Source organism: Anastrepha obliqua, chromosome 2 (genome assembly GCF_027943255.1).
Source record: "Anastrepha obliqua isolate idAnaObli1 chromosome 2, idAnaObli1_1.0, whole genome shotgun sequence".
NCBI classification, from domain to species: Eukaryota; Metazoa; Arthropoda; class Insecta; order Diptera; family Tephritidae; genus Anastrepha; species Anastrepha obliqua.
The window spans coordinates 91322849-91346158 of NC_072893.1; the positions used below are offsets into that span (position 1 = coordinate 91322849).

A 23310-nucleotide genomic window follows, 5' to 3' on the forward strand; every position below is an offset into this window, starting at 1 on the left:
CAGCATTTACACCGATAACAATGTCAGCCTTGAAATCCAACGAATAATCTCTCTTGCCAACAAGTGCTACTTTGAACTAAGTAGGCAACTGAGCGTGGACGATGACAATATCCGATGAAGCGTCGATAGGAGTGTTTGAGAGAAAGATTCTGTGGAAGGTTTTTGGAACTTTGCAGGGAAGGACTTGGCTTTACTTGGTGTGCCGTTTAAAAAGAAACGACTGGCGCGTTTTGTCAAACTTTGCCAAAATCGCGTAAGCGGTTATCGTGCCAATCAATAAAAAGAGATTGGCTGTTCTTGAACGACTTCGGTTTATTTTTGCTTATTAACATAGCCAGTAAGCCAAAAATGGGCCTCACCGCTGAATCCCATAAGTTGTCCGAGCGCGCGAAGAGCACTTTTCACAAAGCGTGGATTTTCGTAATACAATTGTACGACTTGTAAACATTGTTGAGGCGTAAGTCTTTCCATGATGAAATGCCAATGAATACTGAAAAAAATTATTTATTCAGTTTGACTGTAGTCACGAGTGATATGCCCAAAAACCCCTATTGGAAAAAGCACCTCAAATCTGATCACCCTTTACTTTCATATATTTCTTACAATGCAAATGTTTTTCCAAGCAAAAAAAAACTATTTATTAACTACTTGACTTTAAGTAATCAGGCTACCGACTCAAAACATTGGTAGTAATTTCTAGAAATTTTCAAAAGTTTCTCGTATTTGAATTTAAGCATTTAAACTTTGAATGGCGTTTGACATTGGCACATCAGACCAAATTTTAAGGTAAGTATTTATATATAAAATGCAATTACTTTATATACCTTCTACTCAAATATGAACGAGACGGTATCAATAAAACGGTCCGCGGATGACATATGGCAAAAATAAATTTTTTTGTTTTTTGGTAGGACTGTTATAAGCTTACATGGCAAATTTCAGCGTAATGTGTCACATAGTTTGTTTTCTGTGCTACTGTAAACAAGTCAAGCTCGAGTGTGTTCGTCGAATTCTCTTTTATGACTTCAATTGTCTCAAAATGTTTTCCACGGAGCGGCAACTTGAGCTTGGGAAACAGGAAAAAGTCACATGGAGCCATATCAGGCGAATATGGTGCTTGCGGAACGATATTAACATTATTTTTGTTCAAATAATCGCGAACAAGACGTGATGTGTGAGCTGGTGCATTATCGTGATGCAAGAACCATGACTTGTTGTCCCACAATTCCTTCCATTTAAGACGAATGTTCTCGCGCAAACGCTTTAAAACGTCTAAATAATATACAGCGTTAACCGATCGGCCTTGCGGAAGGAACTCCGAGTGCACCACACCTTCGTAATCGAAAAAAAACAGTCAGCATAACCTTAATTTTTGAACGACTTTGGCGTGGTTTTTTGGGTTGATGTACGGCCCTCTTTGAACGATTTGTATCACTGGAAAACACGTGCACGCGATAGGGCAGAGTCCCCATAGGTTGTCTGCAACATTTTTAAGGCGTCTGAAGCCGAAATTTTGTTGGAATAACAAAATTTCAAACAAATTCTTTGTTCAACTTGAATTTCCATCGTTAAATTCGAAGAACACACTCGAGCTTGACTTGTTTACAGTAGCACAGAAATCAAACTATGTGACATATCACGCTGAAATTTGCCATGTAAGCTTATAACAGTCCTACCAAAAAACAAAAAATTTATTTTTGCCATATGTCATCCGCGGACCGTTTTATTGATACCGTCTCGTTCATATTTGAGTAGAAGGTACAATTAACAAGAAACGTTAGACCTTTCCGGGCATGTGAAACGTGTTCGAAAATATATTTGCATATAAATGGTCTTTGAATATTTTTGTACAAAAATATAAGAAAATTTTTCTCGAGAAGGTTTTTCACCAGTATAGAGCTGCAGCATCATGCTGTCTAACCCCCCTCACCCATAAAAAACCTGTTTCAGATCTGAAAACAGTAGCGCCACTATTTAATAAATACTTCAGTTGAGGCAGCTCAAGAACTTTCCAAGGAGGTATATGTATTTTTCCCGAGAGCTGGGAATTGCTAAACCGTACCAATTTTATTCTTCTATAGAACTAGGATAGTTTTGCAGAATAGTAATCTTACAAATAATTCAAGCCTTAGTTGAAAATGCTAGATGAAGAAATAATTTCTCTTATTTCCCAATTAATTATTTGATGTAATTTAACTTTTATTTTCTGATTGAATAGGATTTAAATGTTCAAACATTTGGGTCCATAGATTGTGCTCTTAATTCTAGGCTCTTCCGAGCCTAACCCCTTTATTAAAAGAAAATTTTCTCACAAAAAGCAACTCCAGTTATGAGGCGTAATAATAACTACTATGACCTTATAAACAAAAAAAAGGTACATTCGATAAATTTGGAGAGAAACTCGCCCAAAATAGGTCACCATGGTATGTGCTGCACTATTATCATTATTATTTTACACCAATAAGAGTTGAGCACATCTCTTGCAACATTTCATTTGAGCTCACGACTATCGTCAATAAGCAAAGTGCCGTATTTAGGCTGAAGAGCAACCAGAAGCCGTTCAAGATCTACCATTACATCCATTGAAAACAACCGTTTGGTGCGGTCTGGGCTGGAGGAATCATCGGCCCATATTTCTTCAAAGACGAGGCGGGCGCCAAGTTAACAGTGAATGGCGAATGAATTGGAATTCTCCATGCGCAAAGAGTCTCAAGGTCGCTGCTAATTTCAGCTCAACCGACATGAGCAGCGGCTTTATTAAAAGCTTAATATCATTAAAAACATTCTGTTAGGCTTCTTTTTTTATCCTTTAGTTCAAAACAGAGCTGCAAACAGATAAGGTTAACGATTTTCATCACACTCCAAACTAATTCTTGTGATTTGCAATTTCCATTTCAGAATGAAATCGCAAAATTTCTAGCACGTGCCCGTATATGAAGTTTCATTATTTTTACTGTTTCCAAAAAACTATGAATTTTTCTAAAAAAAAAAAAAGAAATGTGTGATTATTTCATGGAACAGTTGAAAGCATAATAAAAATTAATTAACTTTTACAGTGTGCCTCAATGCAATGATCAGTACTTTGAATTCCACAGCTGCTGCGGCAAAACTCCAACGCGAGAGCTTAAAGAATGACTGGCATGCTAAAAATGTCGGCAGCCGGCTCTAGCGACAATATTAATAACAACAGTAGCAGCTGCAGCGTTGACCGCGACAGCACCGCAAGCGCAGTACGAGAAAATATACCATATGAACATGTATATATGTATGTGTGTGCATATACTCGTAGTCAAAAATGTTATTTGTATTTATTAATTTGTAGTTCGGTATCCAGCTGGAGTCATTCAGGGCGCTGCCAATAGCCACCATCGATCGAACAACAAATGGTGAGCAACAAATTACTGCATTGTAAGCCATAAAATACGAGTACACGCATACAAAGAAATTCAGCAGACTTTAAGGCCCTATTGGAAAATCGCTGATGCCGAACTACTGCGATTTTAGTGGATTTTGAGTCATAATCAGTTCCTTTTCCCTGTTCTTTTCCATATAAAAAGTGAATAATAATAACAGTGAATAGTTCGAAGCTACTCATATTTAATAGCACTTTTTACAGTTAGCTAGATGATACAAATGTAGGAAAAAATGTTCCTAATAACACTCCGTAGACTGACCTATGTGGCGCCATAAATTGTAGTTTTACTACGCTTTTGTACGATAATATCAAGAAATATGAAACGAATATTTCGCAGTTAATTAGTGAGCGCCAATTTTCCGGCTACCAATTATTTTTCTCAAAATTGTAGATTCTACACTATGTTGTCTATCGGAGAACAAGCCGCCAAAATGGGCATCCCTCACAACACATACTGTCATAGTTGTAAACAACCGGAGAAAAAAGAAACAATCTTCCATTTCCTCTGTGAATGCCCTGTCCTATGGAAGGACAGAATGTTAACCCTGGGCAAACCGCTGTTCGAGAGTCTCGAGCAACTGTCTAGCCTAGATGTCAACAACCTAATAAGGTTCCTAAACCGCAAAGACTGGATATAGTCCTGCTGCAAATAACTGTTAAACAATTTGGTAACGAGGATGTGGCAACAAAATGGTGCGGAAGCGCTAGTTAGATTCTGGATGAATCACCACTCTAACCAACCAACCAACACTATGTATTCAAATATATGTATGTAGTCGCTATCTAATAAGTTTATTCATCAGCGAATTCTCTATTTAGATCTCGGTCGCCTCAAACCACTTTCCTCGAAATGGAAGTGGTTAACTTGGAGAAGAGAAAAACAACTCAGTCGGGACCATATTAGGTGAGGACGATGTTGCGGTACATTTAATGAGTTGTTCTTAAATACATTTGACCACCATTTGGCATTCTGAAAGGAATTAGCAGTGCAGCACCAATAGTCTTTAAAAAAAGGCAGTATGGCCCATATTAATTTTTGAGTGATTGTTTACAAGCGATACAGCGATGGTATCACATTGTGATGACCTTTAAACTGGTAAGAATAGGAAGGTCAAGTTCGCAACTGACAAAATTGTACTGATACTGATTAAGGTTTCCCTACAGGGTACATGATTAGATATGTATGGGTGCGCGTTCGATAGTATGACGAGACATTGCAGCGCCGCAGCCAACTACCAGAGACAAGCAGCAGCCAACAACAGCAGTTAGCGGTAAGCCAGCCCAACAGTTCGCGTTGCTCGACTGCCAATTTCGCAGGTTGAATTGGTTGACTGTTTTCCTTAGTGAAAAAATACAACAAAAATTACTGCTAAAAGGTTATGCCAGTTGATGGTTACAACAATATTGTGTGACGATGTTGGTGTACTAAAGTGGTGTGCGTCTGCCTGGGGCTTAGTGTTTTGTGACCAATATTCAGTTGTTAGCTGCTGGCACAAAAAGATGTTGCTGTTGTTGCTATTTTTCTTTGCTGCAATTGCTTGACTCAGTGTATGCATTTTTGCTGCCGCAGCTATTACAATAACTATTGTTAATTTTGTTGTTGTAAATACTGCATACCTGGCCACAACGAACTTTTCGCGCTGAAATATGCAAAAGCGGCTAATAATGAAATAAAACAATAAATAAAGCATACATATACGTACAAACTCATGTGCATTCGAACGTATGTATGTATGTATGCATGCATAAAGTAAACAACAAAATTAAGCAAAAAGAAAAGGAAAATATTATAAAAAAGCGCTATTTAGCTATTTCTTCGCGTCATTTGGTGGTAGCTATTCTGTCGCTTCAGCGAAAATTGTTTTCAGCACAATTTGTTTTTCACTTTTTGTAGTTGGTTTTATAATTATTTTCGTTTTTCTGTTTCGTCGATTGGATGGTGTTGCATTGATTTTGTTGCCATTATTGCCGCTACCAACAGTAGCTAAGTTGCAAATGCTTGAAAAATGATTTCGTATCGCTCCATTATTGCCTTTAGCTTGCGAGTCTATGAGGTTTCAATTTTTCATCAGTTCGTTGGCCACAGTTCAAAAACATAGATCTATGGTACATGCAATTTAGCTCCATACAGTAATACACGTGACTAATTTCATATAACTACGTGTTGTATGATGTATAGTATGTATGTATAGTATGTTGAATAATTGTTTGTAAGCATGTATAGCATCTTCCACCCGTAAAATAGCCCTCATTATCCCCATTGCAAAATCATCAGTTTTTTTAAGCCGTTGTCTGCGAGCTTTCTAACCATCAATAGCCCGAAATGCAAATACTCGCAAATCGTAACTCAAAGGAACAGAGGTAATTGCATTTATTGAGGTTCTTGCACCTTTACGGAAACGCTTTTATATAGAAATAGATAACTATTTTTACGGCTACACGCTTTATGCAGATTGGGGCAGTTGTCTTCAACCATATTCGGTGTGACATTTATTCAGTAGGCAATGGCAAGCCATCGAGTATATTTCTGCCATGAAAACATATATATATATATATATATATATATATAATTGGCGCGTACACCCTTTTTGGTTGTTTGGCCGAGTTCCTCCTCCTATTTGTGGTGGGCGCCTTGATGTTGTTCCACAAATGGAGGGACCTACAGTTTCAAGCCGACTTCGAACGGCAGATATTTTTATGAGGAGCTTTTTCATGGCAGAAGTACATTGCCTGCCGAGGGGCGACCGCTATTAGAAAAATGTTTTTCTTAATTTTGGTGTTTCACCGAGATTCGAACCTACGTTCTCTCTGTGAATTCCGAATGGTAGTCATGCACCAACCCATTCGGCTATGGCGGCTGCCATGAAACGCTCCACATAAATAACCATCTGATGTTCGGAGGCGACATAAAACGATAGGTCCCTCCATTTGTGGGGGAAAAAGAGGGTGGAGACGACAGATTGGAGGTCAAAGCGCTAATTATTTAATTAATTTAAATTTAACTAAGTGAAAAAATTTAGAGTTCCTATCTATGCCTAGTATGGAGTCGTAGCTTCGTCATGGGTCATGATGCATGTTTACTTGTTACTCTTAATCGCCTTGCTGCCCTTTCTTTTTTGGAAAATTGCTTCGCGTAAACGTCTCGTAATACTCAAATAATAGTCCATATTAACTGTCTGACCTTCTGCCGAAAATTCATGGTGTACTCGTACAATACCGTTGTAATCCATAAAAACAGGGTGCATCGCTTTTCTTTTTGACTGAAAGCGATGTGTTTTTATGGTCTCCAAAATGCGCTTTTGAGGATTAAAAACCTATGAATTAAAGAAAATTTCGGGGGGAAAAGTGTTAAAATTCTTAAAAGAAGTTGTTTAATAGAGTAAATAGGTAGCACGAAAATTAAAATTGATAATATGGCAACCACTCGTTGCATAGGTAGAAAACTATGCTAGAAAGGTTTTTATTACAATTGTAAGAAATGAATTTTAGGGTGGCGTTTTTTAGAGAATAAATTGGTTCGTGACCCCCACTGGGTATGGTTCGTGTTCGAAACTCACTATGAGGATGTATAATAACACCAAATGAAAAGGATTTGTTTAATAATGACTGCTTTCCGGTAAGCAATAGGAAACCTTCAAGTGTATTTCTCATAAAAACCCATCTGCCGTACAAAACCGCAAATCCCATTTTTGGGATAAAATTAAGGCGCACACCGCAAATTAGAGGAGAAGCTTGGCCAAACTCGAAATTAACATGAAGCTCTAAAACCTCTGAAAACGTCAATGTTGAAGTAGAGGGCCTAGACGTTTCAGTTCTTCCGTCGTTGAAATCAAGAACCCATTCAAAGTTAAGCTCTATACTATACCTCTATACCTGAACTCCGAGTGGTAATCACTCAATGTACTTTGGACAGAGGCTAGTGAACTCTTATGGAGAAGTGTTCAAAAATCAACTGCCGGGTTAAGTCTGTCTCACTCATTACATTTTAAAATTTGAAAAATAAAAGTTATGCAACATAGAATAGGATTTCTTTTCTCGGATATAGCTCAGAATGAGGTTCAGCTTTTTCGCGGCTAGTAGTTTGATTTTTCATCTTTCTCGATATTTTCGCTGCTGTCTTATTCACTAGAGGTAAAAAGTATTCATAGTATATATATATATATTATTGTATATTTAAATTGCCTCTGTCCAAACTACTATTTAAACAGTTATTTGTGTTGGTCTAGAATCATTTGGTCTGAAATCACTAATGAAACTTTCCTTTTTGTACCGTGTGTCAGGTCTAAGTGTTGTGCTGCCTATATTCAGGAAACTCAAAATACAAGTTTATTCCTCAAAAGAGGTTTTATCGCCTCTAAAGTACATCCCATTAACTGCAACGCACTTATGCCAGCGTGTGATCCACCTCTCGAAACATTTCTGGAACTCTATTTTCGGTATAACCGTTAAAGCCGTCTTCGACTTTTCCATTACTTCCTTTCGGCAGCTAAAAAGCGTTCCCCGTTGTGGTTTTTTGACTCGATCAAACAGAAAAAAAATCCGAGGGAGTCATGTCAGGTTAATTCGATTGTATTCGTTTAGTTCTTGGTAAAAAATTCACGGAACTATGCGACCGTGCGTTATTATGATGCAAAATTCACGAGTGGTTTTCCCACAAATCCCTTCTTCTTTTGGCGAATTTCGAAGTGAAAATCGTGGTGTACAGTACCGTTGTAATCCATACAATGACGGCCCCTTTTTGGCAAAAAATTCAGGTCCTTTGGGTCCGATAAGGACCGATAAGCAATGTTCAAGTTCGTGTCAGCGCTCTTTTCTTTTTCTTTATTTATATACTCGCATTCATCAGTTTTCGATGCCGATGGCGTGCATAACGTTCATTATCCTCGGCGAACTCACGATCTCTTCTGAAGCACTCAAGCCACTCTAAACGGCTGTTTTCTGTAGAATATCTTTACCGACACAGTTTCCCAACATTACTAAGGTTTTGGCACTATTGAATCCATTTTTAATACAAACTCATTGTTGCAAAATCAAATCCATTTTTATTCCTGTAAATTGACAACGCAGAGATGGATTTATCCAATATGGCGTGACTTTTACAAACGTCAAGCAATTGCGATAAAATTTTGGTAGGAATGTTAATCACAGATGTGACAACATAACAAAAACAAAAAACAGAATTAAAATCAGTTGGCTTAGAGCCTCTCCTGGTGCTTGTTCTGGGAACTTTTTTCTCAAAGTAATAATATCTTCCTCATTCAGTACTATAGAATTAAAGGACTAGGAACTATTTCTCAGCAGAAAAAAATGTTTTTTTACTTCTTCAATTAAAAATACAAAGAGAATTCATCCATACTTTTTCAATTAAAAATACAAAGAGAATTCATCCATAAAAAAATTAATTTCCGAAATTTTATATAATAAATTATTTTTATGTACCTGCAGTTCAAAGCTTTGTGAACTTCCAGAAATACGAAGCATTTCCAATGCAATAGATGTAACTAAAATAGCTGATTTTTGTTTAAAATTAAAATTTTCGGACAACACCATACTCACATACACCAGTGCTGACTGTATTTTTATATGAAGAGGTTGCATTTTTTGGTTTGTGTTTGATTTTTTTCACTTCCAAAGGAAAAGGTAATTTTCTGTACGAAAACTCTGCCGCACAAATCTTAATCCCGGTTTTATTTGTTTAGTTAAGGGTCTAGCACCGCGCCTGTAAATGTCGCGGAAGAAATCTTCAAATTTGCAGTACTGCTACCACTGTTAACATAACATTTTCTGTTAGAGCAGCAACGTTGAGTAATAAGTTAACGAGCTTTGATATAAGAACAATAGCATAGGGGTTTGAGAATTTAAATACGGCGTTTAGTTGTAATTAAGCATGAACTGCAATTGAGAGAAGTTGAAATAAGCTTTTACAACTGTTTATAGGACTACATTCTCGAACTTGATGGGTGGGGTGCAACAGCAATACCTGCACATAAACAGGCAAATGTATAAAAAATGTATACAAAAATATGTCAATCAAATTAAAAATTATTACATAGATACATCCGCATTTTAATTTAATTAAATGTCCAAATTAAATTTTAATTTTATTGAAATATTTCTTTTTAGGATCGAAGTTCTCTTAAAACCGTTAGGCAAATAACGCGATTTCGAACACGCGATATTCGACGTACAACGCTTGCATTATGCACTCCGGTAGGTGCATAATTAAATGCATACTGGAAAATATACATATAAATATTTGAGCATTAGCGCGAAAAAACGCCAACACCTTTTCCAAGTACTCCTATGCACTTGTATCGAATGTTTTTCTTTCAGTACTTGTACTAACATTTAATGCAAGAAAAGAGCAACAAAATCACTTCCTGTACTCGCTATACGAACAATTCTTTTGTGCTGCATTTTTATTTCGCATTAATTTTACTTCAACAACCAGTACTTTTCACATAAAATTCCATGAACAATAATTCTGCGGTAGCTTGCAAGCAATAACTAGTGGCCAGTGGCTAGTAGCTGCCGACAACGCCAACTCATTGCCGGTGGATAAAATGCATTTTTTCTTCTGTAGTTGAAAACAACTCGGAACAATAATAATAATAGTTGCAGCCAATGTGGCTGTGCACTAAGTTAAAATGTTGTACTACTTGGTGTTAGAAAGCAGCTGCAGTTGTTGTTGGGAGTTGGCGTCAATTTGATTATTTTCTTTAGTGAGCATATCTACTTGATTCGCAAGACTACTTCCCGCTTCTGTTCATTTCCACTTTATGCACTGTTGCCTACTCACACTACGCAAAAACAACAACGAAAGAAATAATAGCATAATGTGCCGGCAGTAATGAGCAGTCAAACGAAGTTGAAATCTTTCTACTTGGTTCAGTATACTGTATTTCTTTGATCGTTAGTTTTGCGAGAGTTACAGATTTTGGATAAGAAAAATTTACATTTTTAGGAGAAGAAGAAACAGAAGATGCATTGCATTTATAAATATGCGAAAGTTTCAATTAACAATTCGTACTCTATAATCAAAATTTGTGTGAATAATTTTTATACCCGTGCACACTATTGCACTAGGGTATCATGTACTCTATATTTTGTAATATCAGCTTTCCAGCTAATAAAACGTTTGTTTATTTAAAACAACATAATGGAATCGGGATAGTATAGACGTACTGCAGGTTTCTTAGAAGAATTTCAAATGCCAAAAAGGCAAAATGTCGAGTGTACCGGCTCCTAGAGAAATAACGACACGTTTTCTTCTAATGCGAAGCTGCTTTAGATACTATATACATTGTAATAAAAGGATTTCCAATCGGTGCGTTAGAACTTTGACAATGTATAGCGAACGTCTCGGTTGAGCTATAGCACTAAAAATTGTCGGTAGTACTTATTTAGCCTTGTCTTGTCAGTCACACGGGTAATTTTTCCAAAAAAGTAAAAACGTTAACAGAGATCTGTTAAAAATATGGTAAAATTATTCACCTTTTATTCAAATATTGAACGTAAAAATAAGTAAGATGTTATTAAAATTTAAAAAAATCGGTTTTTGCCACGTGTTGCTGCCTACCTCATTTTGATCCGCCATAAGTTTAATTGTGATTGGAAAAAAACTTTGCCGAATTTTTATACGTTAAGACTAAATTTCCGTTAGTTCGTCTCAAATTATATTTTACTAAAATGTGCGCGGGTACATAAAGTTCAAGTCCGGACCGAAATTAGCACTCTTTACTTGTTTAATTTTACTTTTCACCATTTTACGTATCTTATTTTTTTAACTCTTACCATTGCTACTTCTTTTACTTTTTTGTTTCCCTGCTGTCGATACCGCTAAACATTAATAATATTAAAAAAAAAATTCATTTAAACATTTGTTAGCAAATAGATGTAGCAAATAGATGGAAACTAAAACAGAAAATGTTTGGTTTTATTTTCAAATCGCTAGTAAACAAAATTTCACTAATTATGCAGTCAAGTGTTAAATAATCCGTAGCGCCTTGCAGTCTCTGCTACTTCAATCGCACCACAAATTTACCTCTTATTCACTTCTGCACTTGCTTTATCTCCTACCAAGTGAAACATACTCAATACCATATTTACAACACCTTGGCCATGTCATCATTCAGTTAAGCAGCCAATCAGTTAATCTGTTAGTCAAATCGCCTCATAACACACACACACGCTCACAAACCAACAACACAACGAAGCCCTGAATGAACATTACAACAATTATTTGACGTACACTTCAAATATTTTGCTAACATTGACTTGTTTTCTGCCGCTTTGTTGCTGGGCGCACTGTTATTATCGCACTGTTATATACAATGAGCGCAATTATCATTGTTGCAATTGGTCACACATTTGTTCAGTGATTTATTAGCAAATATCATTCCAATTCGCTTCGCTTTAATTGTTGATTATGATTTGTTTATTATATATAAGTACGCATGTGTGTATACCATATTTTATCAATTAAAGAAGATAAAGTTCAATAAAGAAGATGAAATACAAGTAGAAAGTGAACCATTTCCTGTAATTTGCGTTGAAGAATTTACAACGGGATTCGTCAAAAAAACATCTTCAACACAAAAACCGTTGACCCTCCTAGATTTCCCTACGTTTCGGAGTTACTCAGTTAGCTCAGGTTAATTGTTTTCTTTTTCTTCAAACACTTGTAAAACTATCTTTTAAAGGGTGTGGAAGAGTATTGAAACCCGAATAGAGAGAAAAGAACTGTTTGTGAACAAAACAAAAAATAAAAATAAAAATAACAAGATTGTAAATAATACTCTGCCATCTGCTCGACAACAGATTCTGTAGAATGGACTCTGCAGAATTCACTCATGGTTCTATAATACAAGGTTCTGTATTTCCATATAAAAATCGGCTGCTTAATTGATCAACAATGTTTCAGTTTTCAGTTACTTGACTAATATTGTGAAATTATTTTAGATGCGATTTCAACAAATACTCCATACGAATTTTACTCAATGCTTCAAAAGAGCATGGAAAACAACGTGAAGTGTTAGTGGGAACCAAGAAAAAATCAGCTGAACAGCAAAATGATGGTGATATAGCTGAGGATGACGATGAAATGGTCTTAATAAAATCGAAGGGGAACGATGGTGCAGTGGCCGAATTTGAGAACGAGGCAGATATTTATACTAAAAGCGATACGAAGTGACTATTATAGATAAGATCTACTTTAGTAGTTTTAAATGTCGCTAAGTTTGTAATACAGTGATTTCAATATTTTGAAAATTAAATGCATTTCATTTGAATTCGAAATTTTTATTTGTATGGAGTCTAACGGAAGTAATTTGAACCACAGATTTTTTTGACTTTGAAAGTGAAAATAAAATCCATGATGTGTTATCATCTTGAACGATCTGGAAGTGCCCTTTTTTAAGCATAAAAGGGTTTTTCTGCATAGTCAGTTCAGATCACTCTCCTTTAATTGTTATATACAACGACAACGTTTATCACATTTCCAAGAAATATAAAATACTTCGACCAAAAACTGACCTCGAATCTTTTCAATATTGGATTGATAAACATATTGATCTGAATGCGGCGTTAGAAACGGGAATTGAACTAGAAGCAGCAATAGAATCATTTACGAACCTTATTCATGAGGCCGCATACCTGTCTAGCCCGACAAAGGACCAACCCATTTCTAATAACCATTCCCAAGTCCCATCTGAGATATTGCTGCTCATTAATACCAAAAGAAAATTAAGGAAAGCCTGGCAGGAAAATAGATACCCTGAGATCTTAATAGAGCAAAGAAACAACTGAAATTAAAGCTTGCTGATTTTAAAAACCAGACTTTTAGCTCGTTTATTAAGAACCCACTAAAAATGATGATCACAGTCTTTGGAAAGCTACCAAATACCTTAAGCGACCAACCAAACGTAAAGTAGCAGTACGAGATTCAGTCGGCGTATGGTGTAGGAGTGACGAAGCCAAAACAGAGGCATTTGCAAAACACCTCTTTGACTCTTTTCAACCTAATTCCGGAGGTACAGTGATGAAGTAGAGATATTGAACTTTCTCGAATCTCCATGTCAAATGGACTTACCAATCAGTAAGATATGAAATAATGAAGTTACTACAGAAATTCATAGATTAAATAACTACAAATCACCTGGATATGACTACATCGATAGCAAAGTAGTTAAGGCTCTTCCTGAAAAAGCTATACAATTCCTAACCATAATATACAATGCTATCCTTAATTTATACCATTATCCCACCCAGTGGAAATGTGCCATTGTGGTCATGGTACCAAAACCCAATAAACCCGAGAATAGTGTCAAGTCTTACCGTCCTATTAGTCTGCTGGTAACATTTTCGAAAATATTCGAAAGAATATTTTTGCAAAGAATTTTGCCTGTAATTGAGGATCATAACATCATACCTGAACATCAGTTTGGGTTTAGAGTAAGACATGGTACACCAGAGCAGTGCCACAGGGTCGCAAATGTAATTACAGCTGCACTGGAAGATAAAAAATACTGTTCTGCAGCCTTTTTAGATGTTGAACAAGCATTTGACCGGGTATGGCACCAGGGACTTCTGTTCAAAGTAAGAAAGATATTACCAGCACATTTCTATCTGGTACTTAAATCTTATTTAAGTGACAGACACTTCTATGTAAGGCACGGGGATGCCTCATCTGAAATTTATAACATTAATGCCGGTGTACCCCAAGGTAGTGTCTTAGGTCCTGTCCTTTATATTATATTTACAGCTGATATGCTCAATTCAGAAAAAGTAGAAGTAGCAACTTTTGCTGACGATACAGCATTTATCGCTTATAACGAGTCCCCTGTAGGAGCTTCATATCTTTTGCAAAATCAACTCCAAATTTTGGAGTCTTGGCTTAACAAATGGAAAATAAAAGTTAATTCGGAAAAATCTACACATGTCACTTTTACATTAAGAAGAGCGCAATGCCCTGCTGTATTTTTAAATAATAAACAAATTCCCACTAGTGACAGAGTCAAATATTTAGGGATGCATCTTGATCGACGCCTCACGTGGAAGAGTCACATTCAGGCTAAGCAACAACAACTAAAAATTAAAACTACACGTATGCACTGGCTGCTTGGCCGTAACTCTCAACTTAGTCTAGAAAACAAAATACGGATCTACAAAGTTATTCTGAAGCCCATTTGGACCTACGGAATACAGCTATGGGGAACTGCTAGCAACTCCAATGTGAAGATCTTGCAACGTTACCAATCAAAAACATTACGAAGCCTTGTTAATGCCCCTTGGTTTATTACCAACTAGCAAACCCGGCCCCCTTCGCTGGGCACACTAAAATAGAATAGATATGGTTTAGAACAGAAAATATATGGTTTTCATATTATTTATTTCTTTATTCTTTATTCAAGCGCTTTGGCATAAACAATATTTTTTGTTTTTCTATTTGTTTTTGAGTAAATATAAAATATAAATTGAAAATCAGGATAAAAGAAGATTGTTTTTAAATTTCAAATCAACGCATATGAATAAACAATCGTCTTTTTTCCTGATCATCCATGAATTTTTCGTTTCAATTTATATGTTTTATTAAGCATTGGAGCTTTTTTAACCATTATCCATTTATATTTTTCAAAAAAAAAACGAAAAAAATTGTTTTTTCCACGAACACATAATTTCATTCGGATTTCACATTAAGTTCTCAAATTTCTTAAGAAATTATTCACTGTTCCAAAATCCAACCAATTCACAAACAATTTTTACATGTTGCACTTACGTTTTTTCCTTATGGCATCCAAATCAGAAAGAAATATTGACACATTGTAACTCACACTGTCAATTTGACAGTTCCGTTCCGCCCCAAGCGTTAAAAAAGTAAGCGACATTATGGCTGGCTCAAAAGAACGCTGTACCCGTTGCCAGTGCTCCGAATTACAACTAAACTTTACGAAACCCATTTTCAATAATTACTTAACAATGTGCATAAGTTTGGTTTAATTCGGTGCAAAGACACGGCGGGTCCACGTTTTGGCATATATTTTGAGACCCTAGTCATCAATAGGTATGAAAATTACCCCGTATTAAAGCACTTATCAACAGCTTTCATTTGATACCCATATTGTACATACACAACCAAAGGTTACCCGGGTCCACGTTTTGACCTATATCTCGAGACCCCAGTCATGTAGCGGCATGAAAAATACTCTGTACTAAGGCATTCACCAACAGCTTCAATTTGATACCCATATTGTACATACACGTCCGAAGGTTACCTGGGTCGACGTTTTGACCTATATCTCGAGACCCTATCTACCAATAGGTATTCAAACTATACGGAAATCATCTTCAATACCTACTTAACAATGTGTGTAAGTTTGGTTTAATTCGGTTCAAAGACACGGCGGGTCCACGTTTTGATATCCATATTGTACAAACACATTCTAGGGTCCACGTTTTGGTCTCTATCTCGAGACCCTAGTCACGGAGCGGATGGAAATACTCTGAACTAAAGCATTCACCAACAGCTTCCATTTGATACCCATATTGTACATATACATCCGAAGGTTACCCGGGTCCACGTTTTGACCTATATCTCGAGACCCCAGTCACGGAGCGGCATGAAAAATACTCTGTACTAAAGCATTCACCAACAGCTTCAATTTGATATCCATATTGTACAAACACATTCTAGGGTCCACGTTTTGGTCTCTATCTCGAGACCCTAGTCACGGAGCGGCATGAAAGATACTCTGGACTAAATCATTCACCGACAGCTTCCATTTGATACCCATATTGTACATACACATTCGAAGGTTACTCGGGTCCACGTTTTGACCTATATCTCGAGCCCTATTTCCAAAATAAAATATGATCCATGTTACTCGTGGATGATGTAGCTTTCGAATGGTGAAAGAATTTTTAAAATCGGTCCAGTAGTTTTTAAGCCTATTCGTTACAAACAAACAAACAAAGTTTTCCTCTTTATAATATTAGTATAGATGAATCTATTCATAACGACTTAGGCATTCCTTTTATAAAGAATGAAATTCGAAAATATAGTACTAGATATCTGAAACGATTATCTAATCACATAAATCCAGCTGCTATTTGTTTATTAGACACAACCAATGAAACTATACGGTTAAAACGCAATCATATCTTAGACTTGCCATTCCTCTAGTATGAATCTACTCAACCTATAAACTTTAAGATAAAATTAAGTAAGTTAATCTTAAGTGATAATATTAACAAGCAATGAATTTAAGCAATCTTGAAGTACTAATGAATTTTAATAATTTAAGAACGAACTGTACAAGTTAACAAGCTGTTGTAATTTCTATGTAGATTTGCACAAAAGCAAAACTACCGCTGCCATTATCTTATAAGATCTAATTTGCTGAATGTCTTATAGTAGATAGATTGCAAATAAAGTAAATTATAAAAAAAAAAAAAAAAAAAAAAACATATTTAATTAAAGAATTATATTTTTTGAATTAATTTCTATATTGAAAATAGGTCGCGAAGTTGCGAAGTTTCACCAATACAAAGCTGTTATGCTCCCTAAAAGTATGTTCACATATCCCGTAATTAGCAATAAATCCACAGAATTAATTTACACGTGCACATATGGCATATTACTTGCAAAATTGGCAATCAGTTGTCAATACTGCTTTGAAAGGTGTTTCTGAATAGACATTGCTTTGGCGGAATATTTTGGAGTTTTTGTTTTGTTTAATTATTATTAACGATATGAAAAAAGTACAAGGAGAAGCAATAGCTAATTTGATTGCGCAATTGGCTGCTACCAATAAATAGCTGGAGGAAATCCGTAAACGACGTTTAATTTTTTTTATAATAATTAATAAAAGGACAAAGCGTTAATGCTCACATGCTTTTTCAGTAACATGAATGCATAATTAATAATATTTAACAAATATTTTATTAGAATTATGTCGACAAACCGGTTTTCTTTGCGGCGCCCATTTTATTTAGTTTTTACTTTGACGCTTCTCTTTACATTCGTAAAAATAATTATCGATAACTCAGGGTTGTATGTAAAAATATAGGTAATAATCTAGGATTATTTTATAATATCAGATTTCGGGAGAGAAATTTTGAATGGGTAATCTCGGATTGGTATCCCCGCAAAACTAATACGGCTATGCAAGATGACGTTGCTCAACACCAACAGCGCCGTTAGAATTTGGAAGAGAGGTCCTCTCTGAGCCATTTGAAACCAAACGAGGTGTCAGACAAGGTGACTCGCTGATGTGTTACTTCTTTATTTTTTTTTTTTTTTTATTTATTTATTTAAGTTTATGAATTACAATCCTTACAGACTATGATACAAAAGTTGCTTAGATTACGCTACAAATATATTATATGTATTTAAAAACTATACTAGCTACTAACTAACTATAATATAGAATTCAAAAGATTTAAAAGTGCTGTTCTTGAAAGCGAGAAATCAAGAAGAACATCATTATGAACGGCATTTAATTCCCGTAAAGCACGAGTAATGGGAGCATTGCTGGCATACGTAGTTTTAAAGTTTCCCCCATAGTAAGGGTAGAAGTTCCTAAGAGATCGCTGGGGAACATTAAATCGAATCCTTTCCAACAAGTAGGGACAATCAATTACTCCAGTAATAATATTATGAGTAAAGGACAGACACAGTATAGTCCTACGAATCTCTAAGGACTTGAGACTTATAAGCATGAGACGAGCAGAATATGATGGCATGGGATCAATCAAATTCAGGGACCGAAGGGCATATTTGAGAAATATTTTTTGCACACGTTCGATTCTATTAATAGCTTGCTGACTACAAGGTCTCCAAATAAAAGCAGCATATTCTAAGTGAGATCTAACAAAAGATGTATACAGTAACTTAATGGTATAGGGATCAGAGAACTTAGTGGCGTTCCGTCTGACGAAGCCCAACATCGAAAAAGATTTAGAAGTAATATAATTTATATGGTTATTAAAAGAGAATTTGTTATCGAAGATGACGCCAAGGTCCTTAAACTCACTAACACACTGCAGGGCACATGCCGAGATCCTGTACTTAGTGCACAAAATATTAGATGTTTTAGAGTAAGATATTTGGAAGCACTTAGATAAGTTCAGCGAAAGTCGTGAATTCTGCACCAGAAGTAAAGCCTATTCATATCGGCTTGAAGTTTAGTGGCATCCTCTTGCGTCTTGATCGCTGAGAAGATCTTAAGGTCATCAGCATAAAGCAAAAATTTAGCAAATGTGAAACAACTTTTGATGTCATTAATAAATAACACAAATAAAAGCGGTCCCAAGATACTTCCTTGTGGAACACCTGAGATGGCAGCAAAGGAGGTAGATGAAATACCATCGATTGTTACAACACAGCGTCTATTGCTCAAATAAGAGTTTATCCATTGCAGAAATGTAGAATGAAAGCCAAGAATAGCTAATTTTTTAACTAAGATTCTATGAGAAACTTTGTCGAAGGCTTTCGAAAAGTCGGTGTAAATACAGTCAACCTGGAAGCCAGCGGAGAAAGAATCAATGCAGTATTCACTAAAAACGGCCAGATTAGATATTAAATTGATGTTGGAAAGGATCGTACGCGACGCAGAACTTAATCGCTCAGGCACAATTTTTTATAAGAGCGTACAATTGTTGGCGTATGCCGATGATATTGACATCTTGATTCTGCGGCAGATTTTTGGACCTTTGCACGTTGCCAACGGCGAATAACACAGGCGATGGAGCGATGAGCTGTATAAGCTTGATGACAGCATAGACATAGCGCAACGAATAAAGATCTAGCGGCTACGTTGGCTGGGTCATGTCATCCGAATGGATACAAATGCTCCGGCTCTGAAATTATTTGATGCGGTTGGTTGTAGCAGAGGAAGAGGAAGGCCTCCTCTGCGTTAGAAAGATCAAGTGGAGAAGGATTTGGCTTCACTTGTTGTGTCCAACTGGCGCCGGTTAGCACGAGAAAGAAACGACTGGCGCGCTTTGTTAAACTCGGCTAACATCGCGTAAGCGGTTATCGCGCCAATTAGGAATAAGAAGAATCTCGGATTGGGAGTTAAGCACGAAAAAGTAGATAATCTGCTCATATGTGAACGTAATATAAGTGCTAAGTTGCTAAATACACTCTTCTTGCAACATGGTAGCAAGCAACATAAATAGCTTTCTAAATGGAAATCAAACCGTGTCTCTATCTAAATTGCATAATATAATATATTATTTGAAATTTGCATCAAAATTCAACGATGAGAGTTGTAAAATTATGCTAGATTATCTCCATTTCCAAGCTTAATTCCTCAATCCGTAATTAAAAAAGGCGACTGTCATCCAAAATTCCACCGGTATTTTAAGAAAAGGAGTACGACACGTCACTTCGTTGGCTTTTCTCTTTTGTGCTTCCTTGTTTGCTATTAAAAAATTGTTTCTTTTAACCAAGTTTGGTTACTATTCTCTAAGTTTCATAAAATATAACAACGAATTTTGCATGCATATTGCGCAAAACCGGAATTCACAGAGAGAACGTCGGTTCGAATCTCGGTGAAACACCAAAAATTATATTAAGAAAAACATTTTTCTAATAGCGGTCGCCTCTCGGCAGGCAATGGCAAACCTCCGAGTGTATTTCTATCATGAAAAAGTTCCTCATAAAAATATTTGCCGTTCGGAGTCGGCTTGAAACTGTAGGTCCCTCCATTTGTGGAACAACATCAAGACGCACACCACAAATAGGAGGAGGAGCTTGGCCAAATACCCAAAAAGGGTGTACGCGCCAATTATATATATATATATATACAGTGAAACCTCCCACAAGCGGACAGTCACGGTTCCACAATTTTCGTCCGCTTATGGGGAGTGTCCGCTTATGGGGGTTGAAAAAAAAAATCTAGGTTAAAACTACTATCCCACCTCTTTAAATAATTTTTTTATGTTCTTTTATGGTACGTTCAGTGTTTTTCATATTTATTGAAAAATATATATGTATGTATGTACATTTTTATATTGGGAACAATGAGTATATTTACACATTTGGATATACATATTTGATTGAACATATTTATATTTTAGGCTTCAAAAATTCTTATACCGTAGTCTGTCGTAGATTTTCCTGTTTATGTTTCAGAAAAAGGTTTTGAAGATGACATTCTAAAGTTATGGCGTATTTGAATCCAGTAATACGTCTCTTAGAAATTGTTTAATGCGACGCAGTTGTTCTAATGCTCCAGGATATGACTTGATCTGACATTCATCCTGGACACATACATGATTTGAGTCTTCGCTTTCTCCGTCAGATAATTCCTCAGTATTAATTTCGTCAATGACAACGTCAATATTATTGTCTTCTGTATTAACAACTTCGTCGATTAACAAAAACTCTTCTGTATACTGAGCTTGCTGACTTTCATTTAAAATCTTTATCAAAGCCGCTAGTGTCGATATGGGAATATCATCCTCTGCCTCGAAGTCAGAACATTCAAGCGGAGCTTTTTGAAACCCGGCTTTCGAAAAACAATTCTTAATTGTTTCTGCCGTTACGTTGTCCCATGAAGATTTAATAAAAAAAACAGCCTCAAAAATGTCAAAAGTTTTTGAAAGTCTGTCCATTGGAATGTCTCCTAATTTTGTCAAAATATGTTTGATTATATGGCATCTGTAATGACACTTAAAATTTTGTATTATATCCTGATCGAGGGGCTGACAAACGGATGTTGTATTAGCAGTTAAAAAGATCAACTTTATGTTATCTAGTTTAATATCTCAAGGGTGAGTTGTAGCATTGTCCAAAAATAATAAAATTTTTCTTTTCTGGCAGCCCATTCTTTTATCAAGCATTTCTAGCCACTCACACATAATTTCACGAGGCATCCAAGCTTTCCGGTTTGACTTCCATTCCACTGGCAAACTTCCTATATTGTCTATTTTAAAGGCGCGTGGGCATGCTGCTTTTCCGATAACCAATGGCTTTTCTTTATCTCCAACCATATTGGCACACAATCCTCGAAATTAACCTCGGAAGATTCCCCACATATTCTTTTGAAAGTCACATTATGACGCCTACGCCATTTCTCCATTTGACGCAGAAAAATTTTGAATACCTAATCGGCCAGCGATTTCTTTTGCTTTTTCCTTTATAATAATACCCGATATTGGTATCTTTTGGCTTCTGGTCTTAATGAACCATACGAAACTCAAATGGTCAATTTTTGAGCCATCCGCATTTAAGAACTTTTCTTTTCCATATTCTTTTAATATCTTTTATTTCAACTATTGTCTATCTACTATCTTTGTTGTCCGTGGATTAGAGTATCGCGTCCGCTTATGAGAGGTTTTTATTGTTTTCTTTACACATTTGTTCAGTGATATATTTTGCTTGTCCGTTACCGAGAGATCCGCGTCCGCTTTCGAGAGGTGATTAGAACAAAAAAAATGAGAAAAAGCGTCCGCGTCCGGTTATTAGAGTAGAATTCGTTCTAAAAACACAACATAAAGCTTGGTTCCTCAGTTTTTGTCCGGTTATGGGGAGTGTCCGCTTATTGGAGGTGTCCGCAAGGGGAGGTTTCACTGTATATTGCGCAAAACCTTAGAAGCGCCCTTCTCTGATTTTTGCAATTGCAGCCAATTGTGCCAACATATATATTGTTGTATGTGTTTGCCTTTTTTCAATGATATCATTATTTATCCAAACTAAATATGAACTAATTAACTTGGTAGCTAATTTAACAAATTTTAGGTCTATATACCAAATGAGTACTAGATATTTATTAACATATAATATATGTAATTGCAGATAACGCCTAAAAGATAGCATATGATCGAGCTTCTTTTTCGTTCTACGTCACATATTTCATTTAAAATTCAGTACATTTGTTTTGAAAAACACTAAAAATGTATAAATGCCGACCGACTGGAGAATGGATGAGCTATGGTGCCAACATGCCTACACCAAAATCAGTTACACATGAAAGTCTTGAGGCTGGCCGGAAAATGACATCAAACGTTAGGATAATTGCTCGCAAGCAACTAAATTTTCAGTCCTATCCGATGAATGACTTCCGCTTTGATTTGTTGTACTTTGATAAACCTAAGGAAATTCAAAATATTTCGACTTACAAACGCGATTACGTCGAACCATATCCCGCAAAATGTGGACCTAAAAAAATGCATGCCGTAGATTCACCAGATCCACTTTTTAATCGAAGGACTGTTAACGACTTCGAAATGGTCCCGTGGGTAGATACTAAGTTTATGGACGATAAACTGTTTAATATTTCAGAGCAACGAAGAAGAATAAATTTCTTCAGGCAATTGCGTAATCGCAGTTTCCAGTTTGAGTAAATTTGATAAAAAGGGTTGAAGGACGTGCATTATTATTCTGGTTTATACGAACGGAGTTTTTGATTGAATGAATAAAGTATATAATTCATTACTTGCCTGTTTCGTTAGAGGTTGACAGTGTGCTAAATTATTTTTTAAGTATTTTCACAGTTATGAGCAATGCAACACATATTTACCGTTCATACACAACCAAATAATGCAACGTAATTTGTCTTGATTAGGTTGAATGTAAGTCAACATTTCTTACAGCGTTTCCTTTATGTGCTGATTATGTTTTTCATTTACACTTTTTGTCTTAGTTTTTAATTTCAACCAATTTTTCATAGCATATTTTTAAATAAAGCGGGAAAGTGCCAAATAATGGGCAAAGCAACCTCATATTACTGCTTCCGAGAAGGCAGCGCCACCTACTGGCACAATAAGACGACAAATATAAACGCTGTGTTTAGTAAGCACATATGGTTGCACGGTTGGGTACTAAAATATCTACCTAGCTTTTTTTCTGCAAAAATCATATCTCAACGTTTGATTAACACGTGGTGTGG

The 23310-nt window shown here is 36.1% G+C and overlaps 2 protein-coding genes across 2 annotated transcripts in view; one reads left to right on the forward strand and one right to left on the reverse strand.

Annotated features, from left to right (window-relative positions):
• Nucleotides 1-23186, reverse strand: part of LOC129238858 (probable WRKY transcription factor protein 1) — a 161379-nt gene extending 138193 nt beyond the window's left edge. Inside the window, exon 1 of the mRNA XM_054874080.1 lies at nucleotides 22942-23186. The gene's annotated coding sequence lies outside the window, so the exon portion shown is untranslated. The remainder of the gene's footprint in view (nucleotides 1-22941) is intronic.
• On the forward strand, nucleotides 22255-22847 carry LOC129238863 (uncharacterized). The gene has a single exon (XM_054874084.1). It carries the CDS (start codon nucleotides 22316-22318, stop codon nucleotides 22763-22765), a length of 450 nt encoding a protein of 149 aa, XP_054730059.1. The 5' UTR covers nucleotides 22255-22315; the 3' UTR covers nucleotides 22766-22847.
• Nucleotides 23187-23310: the final 124 nt, after the last annotated feature.

Bases quoted from the DNA above. Each gene is read 5' to 3' on its own strand.
- LOC129238863 (XM_054874084.1), top strand. From the start codon at position 22,316: ATGTATAAATGCCGACCGACTGGAGAATGGATGAGCTATGGTGCCAAC.